Source organism: Capsicum annuum, chromosome 2 (assembly GCF_002878395.1).
Source record: "Capsicum annuum cultivar UCD-10X-F1 chromosome 2, UCD10Xv1.1, whole genome shotgun sequence".
NCBI classification, from domain to species: Eukaryota; Viridiplantae; Streptophyta; class Magnoliopsida; order Solanales; family Solanaceae; genus Capsicum; species Capsicum annuum.
This window is the reverse complement of record NC_061112.1, coordinates 131,573,499-131,580,084: the sequence shown is the minus strand read 5'-3', so window position 1 is coordinate 131,580,084 and position 6,586 is coordinate 131,573,499. Positions and strand designations below refer to the sequence as shown.

The 6,586-nt window shown below is 32.9% G+C and overlaps 1 protein-coding gene across 1 annotated transcript; it reads right to left on the bottom strand.

The window, feature by feature from the left end:
• Nucleotides 1-1,941: 1,941 nt before the first annotated feature.
• LOC107859478 (sugar carrier protein C) lies at nucleotides 1,942-6,228 on the bottom strand. The gene is made up of 4 exons (XM_016704509.2): nucleotides 5,712-6,228; nucleotides 5,282-5,604; nucleotides 2,953-3,576; nucleotides 1,942-2,619 (listed from the first exon to the last, which is right to left on the bottom strand). Exons 1-4 carry the CDS (start codon nucleotides 5,842-5,844, stop codon nucleotides 2,128-2,130), a joined length of 1,572 nt encoding a protein of 523 aa, XP_016559995.1. The 5' UTR covers nucleotides 5,845-6,228; the 3' UTR covers nucleotides 1,942-2,127.
• Nucleotides 6,229-6,586: the final 358 nt, after the last annotated feature.

The window sequence follows — 6,586 nt, the reverse complement described above, 5'->3', positions numbered from 1 at the left end:
TGTTACAAAACATAGCTAATTAAACAGCAGAGAAATTCGATGCATATTATAGAAGAAAATATTAGTGGATAATGGAAAGTTTACAACTAGTTGAAATATTCTTCAATGAATATTATGGAACAAAAGGCTAATGTTTGAAAAAGTGGTGGCCAAACTGTAGATAAAGCTGATGACTTTATTGGAAGCTTCATGAGCTCACAACTTTAGTAGAAGTGGGAACCAAATTCACATGTTTTTTGTGCAATTAATACGAATCAAATCAAATGATACATCCAACTTTTAATGTTTGAACTTTGAAGAAATGATACTGATTTTGAAAGTCAAAGGCTCCTCTTTATTGTGGTCACACTCTTCCTAATAAAGCTAAGAGTTTACTTGCTTACGTGACCACCTCTAAAGTTTTTAAGTTAAAAAGAAGATATTGTGCAAATTCAGAAATTTAATACAGAAACCAAGAATTGTTATAAGTATTTGGCTCCAACTTAGCTTTTGGGTCAAATAAAGATTTTTTAAAAAGGGATATACGAATCTTATCTCTATCATGGAGATAAATAGATTGTTTCAATAAACCCTTGAGTACTTAAGTAAAATCGATTTAAAACAGTTAGGAAATGCAAAGTACCTAGCCTACTGTAACAACAAAATAATGTGATAACCAAAGAACAACAACAATAAATCTAGTGTATTTTCACATAGTGAAGATAACCAAAAAACAAGAATCACATATTATTTCTCCTATATAAGAAGTGGGAGTGGAGCAGCTTAAGCAAACTCCACTCCATCGACATGCCAGCTTAAAATGAAGGTTTTTTTGGTCTTTTTAAAAATCATTATAATTGAAATCAAAAAGCAAGAAGCTTTGATTTTAGGATATATATATATAGCCAATTAATTTTAGGATAAATACAAAGACGTAAGCAGTAGGAGTAGCACGTGACAACCTCCAATTTAAGCTACCAAAATTACAAAGAGATGTGGAAAGTCACATCATACATGTTTAAGGAAATTAAATGCCAGAATTTTCCAACTAATATCACTTAGCTCTTTTAGGTTCATTTGATGCAACACTTTGTTTTCATCCCAATAATTCTCAATAATAGAGCTAAACGCGTTTGTTAAATGTCTTATTCCTAGTGGAATAAGTATAATATGATTTTTATTCACGTAAATTATCCTTCACGTCTCAAAGTTTAAGATAGAAAAAAAAAATCTTCCTAATTATTTTTCTTAACTATCATTTATATCCTGTTGGACAAGTGATAGTAAAGTTAAAAATGCTTATCTTAATTATTTTTATTTTCTTTAAAAAAATAATTATTATTTGGTATAGTTGAGATGTTTGTCCAAATTTTTAGAGCAAAAATAAGTGATTTTTAGCAGTAGTAGTAGAAATATTTTTTCAAGCCTTAATCAAGCACAAATATACTTCTTTAATATTGACAAAAATATCTGTTAAATTAACGAGTCAAACACAAATTACTACTCTACAAAAGTAAATTTTTCAAAATCATTTTTAACAACTTTTTAAATAGACAACAGATATTGAAAATTTGACCCAAGATGCATTCTAATAGTGAAAGGGCTCTCTTTACTGTGTAAGTACTCCCTGCATCACAATTTATGATGTTTATTTTAGTCAATTTAAAGAAAATGACACCTTTTAATATACTCTGTTTAGTAAGCACTAGTAACTAGTTTTATTTACCAAAGTGTAGCTATACAAATCAAGGAAAGACACAGGAACAAAAGAAAGACCAAAACTGGCATTGGCTAGCCAAGCATGTCCCAGACCACATGCCATACAGTCCCTCCTATAAAGTACCACTACTTTCTTTGCACTCCAAAACTTAAAAACAAAGAAATGTAAAGATTAGCTTGGCAAAATAAACAACATTCTCATTTTACCTCTAATAAGACAACAAAACAAACGAAACAAAAGGCTGCACAAATTGATCTGACAAATTTTCTATTAATTTGTTGAGGTTGAACTGAGTAAATTAGATTGTGTATTTTTCTATGCAAATGAGACAAGAGAAGCAGTTCAATCAAATCTAATTAACAATATCATCATCCCACTACAACATTATACAGCACAATAAAAATTAACCCCCAAACTAACTCTTTAGGTCATACAATTTTGTAGCCATCACCCCCTTTAGCCATTTCAACACCAGTTCCATTCCTAGTACCAGGATAATCCACCTCAGTCATGAACTTACACCAGAACCAATGCTCCTTCCACACAATCACCATTTCTTCAATTGGGATATTCTTCGTCTCAGGCAAGAAGAAGTAAATGAAAACGGTCATAAGCACCACGAAGAATGCAAAGAAGAGGAACAATCCAAACTTCAAGTGGCACAACATTGTCAAGAAAATTTGTGCCACTGCAAATGTGAAGATCATGTTCACTGAGACATTGATACTCTGTGCAGCTGATCGAATTTCGAGTGGGAAAATTTCACTGGGGACTAGCCATCCAAGAGGACCCCATGACCAAGCAAATCCAGCTACATAAACACAGATGAATATAACCACCACTATGGCATACCACTTTGGCAATTCCCCTGGAGTTCCATTAACTCCAAACTTTAAAGCTATCAGAATTGCCACTGCTATCTGTACATGGATCAAAAAAAACAAGTTCAAGTTAGAAATGCAATGACGGATCTAGACTAGACACAACACGTTCGACTATATATTTGTAAAGAGCAGAATCCACCGACTCTAAATTCTCGACTTATACAACTGTACACTTTTTAGGCCATAACTTAGATTTTGTCTCCATTCTTAAAAGTTGTTAAAAAAAAAAAATGACTCTTAACGTTTTCTGATAAGATTTTCAGTTTGTTCATCTTTAGAACGTGGTCTAAAAAGTGTAGATGTTACAAGAGAAATAAAAAGCAGACGATTTACTAAACTACCCAAGAAGATGGACTGAAATGGACTTACTTGGCAAATGAGCATTTGAACTCCACCTTCAAGGAACAAGAATCTCCTTCCCAATTTATCAACATAGTAAATAGAAACCACAGTGGCAATGACATTGACTCCACCAGTGATGACAGCAGACATAAGTGAAGCATCAGCACCAAAACCAATAGTCTTGAACAACACTGGTGCATAGAACATAATCACATTGATTCCAGTAAGTTGCTGGAAAAATGGGATCATAATTGCCATAACGAGGTGAGGCCTATATTTCTTTTGCAACAAGTTCCTCCAAGGGTGCTCAATCTGCCTAGAGGCCTCACTAGCCATAACCAAATCATTGAACTCTTCATCAACATCTTTAATTCCCCTGATCCTTATGAGCCTAGCTTTGGCTTCTTCGTGGTTGCCACGTTCGATCATGGAATTTGGCGTCTCGGGGAGGAACAATGAGCCTACTGTGATGATCAGTGCAGGTACCATAGCACCTCCTAAGCTCAATCTCCATCCCCAATGAATCTTGGCAAAGAAATAGTTCAATACATTAGCTACAAGTATACCAATTGTAATGGACAGTTGAAATCCAATGTTGAGTGCTCCTCTGTACTTGTATGGTGCCATTTCAGATAGGTATAGTGGAACAGACTGCAATTCAATGGAACAACAACAAAAAAATTGTCAATCATCCAACAATAAAAAAATCTAGCTAAATGAAAAAAAACTTATATCATACGCCGAGTCAAGATCGAAGTTTATAGGTTTTAAACATGCCATCAAACTCATAGTTCATTTTGCTTAATAGGTTCGCAATTAAATAATTATACACAGAACTTAAATAAAAGCTATTGAATTCGAAGTCGTTCTTTATACTTGAAAAGTGATTAAACGTGACATGAAGCAGTTCTATGCTCTTGATGCTTGTGTATACTATCTTTTATCTTGAGTCGGAGTCTATCGAAAATAGTCTGGTATGAATTGCGTATATTCTACCTTTTCAAACCCCACTATGTGGAAATATAATGAATTTATTGTTTTTGTTTTACTTTATACTATAACTCTCTCTTTAATAAAATTGCATAAATAGGGAAAATTGTGTTTCCATCAAGGGGGCCAGTTGTTCTTGTTATAATCGATAAGGACACAACGTCAAATTTCTTGACTAAGTAAATTTGATGATTACTATTACTATATATTTTATGACTTGCAACTTTTTAGTCAATTATAAACCAATTTTGTTTACTAAACTAAATAGTCATATTCATGAGCTAACGGTGCGGAAAATAAATCACGGGTACGTCACGTTATTGGAGAAAAAGAAATGCAAACACATCCAAATGGTGTATTAGAAAAAGATGTGTTCTTTTTAATCTCGACGACCATCATTGGATTAAAATATTGCTTATGTGATATCATGACAATAACAACTTGATGAAGAATCCCAAAGCAGATTCATTTTTCAAATCAATGGACTGAACAAAGGATTTTAAAAGATATGGTTGTGAAATATGCACTGTTTACGGTGCATAACTTCAAAGTAGGGTTAACGTGCAAATTTTAAAAAAGGTAGGGGCCTCCTCCTTGTAGGCTCGAAAGTCCAAGCCATAATGATGTTGAATTCAAAACACATTTTTTTAAAAGCAAAAACAAAGGTATAATAGAAAAATAAAATTAAACGGATTAGAAAAGAAAAAGAAATGGATTTACTGTAACTTCTTATACCTAATAATACCTTGACAGTGCTAAACTTTTTGTTAAAATTGTTTTCCCTATCCATTGATAGACAAGAACAACACAAGCATGTCCGTAAAATTTTAAGAATAACATTTTGTGAAGATAAAGAAATTATTTTCAATAAAAAATTAGTCTGATCTAGGCATTAATTAAGTAGTTGCTGCCATTCAGATCCGAACAGCAGGAGAAGTGTTGACCACCAACTTGCCGTTACTATATTTTACTGTTTTAAAAACCAAGAAATAAATGCATACACAAATAAGCATAATTCCATGGCATAATCCAAATAACAGGGGAACCATAGAACAGGGACAACCTTGAACTAAATGAAAAACTGGGAAGGAGAAAAAAAGCAAACAAAAAAAAAAAACACAGATAATGTTGTTTGATTTCATAAGCATACTCACATGGTGCTACCTTTTTACATAATAAACACCAATCTTAGACTTCATAAACAACTTGGTACGAACCAACAAACAAATAATTAGGAATATGACCACATGCCAACCACGACACTGCTCATGCAATAAATACTTTTTACACCGTTAATTTCGAAATAACCAAATACAAATTAGCAAAAAAAAAAAAATCGTACGTATATAGAAAAAATAAAACGTACCTGATTGGCAAATCCAATACCAAAACCAAGTAAAATACGACCAATAATGAGCATAGCAACATTCCTTGCAAATCCATTGATCAAAGCTCCAGCACAGAAAAGGACACCTCCAGAGAGCATGGAGAGTCTCCTTCCCAACTTTCTGGTGACAGTAGATGCCACCAGAGAAGACAAAAGGGCAGCCAGGTACAATGACGATGTAAACATCGTCAGTGTCTGGCTGTCAAATTTGCAGTACTGATTCGTTGAATCATCTGCCTTTTGCTTCCTAAACACAGATGGGAAAAATCTACTCAAGAATGAGTCCATCGATGTCACACCCCCTAATCCATACATAAAACAAACATCATCAAAAATGAAATATACGTTTATAGTGTCAGTATATATATATATATATATATATATATAAGATAATATATTTTTTGCTTACCGGAAATTCCAATATCATAACCGAAGATGAGACCTCCCATGGCAGCAACAATGCAAGTAACAGTAACATAAAGAGTTAATTCTCCGGGATATTCTTTCCCGTTGCCGTGTCCAATACCCCCACCACCAGCCATTTTTCCTAGCTGATCACAAAACAAGAACAAGTCGTGGCACAACAATAATCAAGAAAAAAAATTTAAAAGTTTTGTTGAAGAAGAGCAAAGTAAATTGAAAAAAAAAAAAAGAAAAAGAGTAGAAGATGAAAGAGAGATTTGAGAAATGAAGAGAAGGAATATAGAGGAGCAGCTGTGGGGAGGGAAGAGTATATATAGAAAGTGAAGGAGACTATTACAATGTCGTTAATGAGGACTCACACTAGCTGTCACGAGTTTTTTTCTTTAATGATTTTTATTTAGCTGTCAAAATTATGCGTAGAATCTTATCTCACATTATAAAAAATTTATTTTAAATACTAACACATAGTAATTGACTTGATGTATTAAGTAGAGAATTATTATATAAGTTACTGAAGACGACAACGTAAAACACATAGTTCATATAAAGGTTGTTTAAAAATAATCAGGGATACCTGAATAGAATATCCAACTCTTGCTATTTGTTGTTCAATTTTCAGGTTAGGAAAATCCTATTTATAGAGATACTTTCTTAATTCAAAGAGGAAAAAAAAATATACGTCTGTTTCTACTTGAACGAGGACAGACGGTGAGTTTTTCTTTTTCCATACAAAATGAAATTTCGAATTGTGGTGTAATATGGGCACTGTTGGAATTACGAAATTAGTTACTAAGACTCTCTATTTTGAAAATAATTCAAAATACCAATTTGAATTGTTTTTACCATAGTAAATTATAAATT

Coding starts and splice junctions, on each gene's coding strand:
- LOC107859478 (XM_016704509.2), bottom strand. CDS start 5,844: ATGGCTGGTGGTGGGGGTATTGGACACGGCAACGGGAAAGAATATCCC. Junction 5,605..5,711: donor TTATGATATTGGAATTTCCG/GTAAGCAAAAAA, acceptor TGTATGGATTAG/GGGGTGTGACATCGATGGAC. Junction 2,620..2,952: donor TTCAAATGCTCATTTGCCAA/GTAAGTCCATTT, acceptor ATCCATGTACAG/ATAGCAGTGGCAATTCTGAT.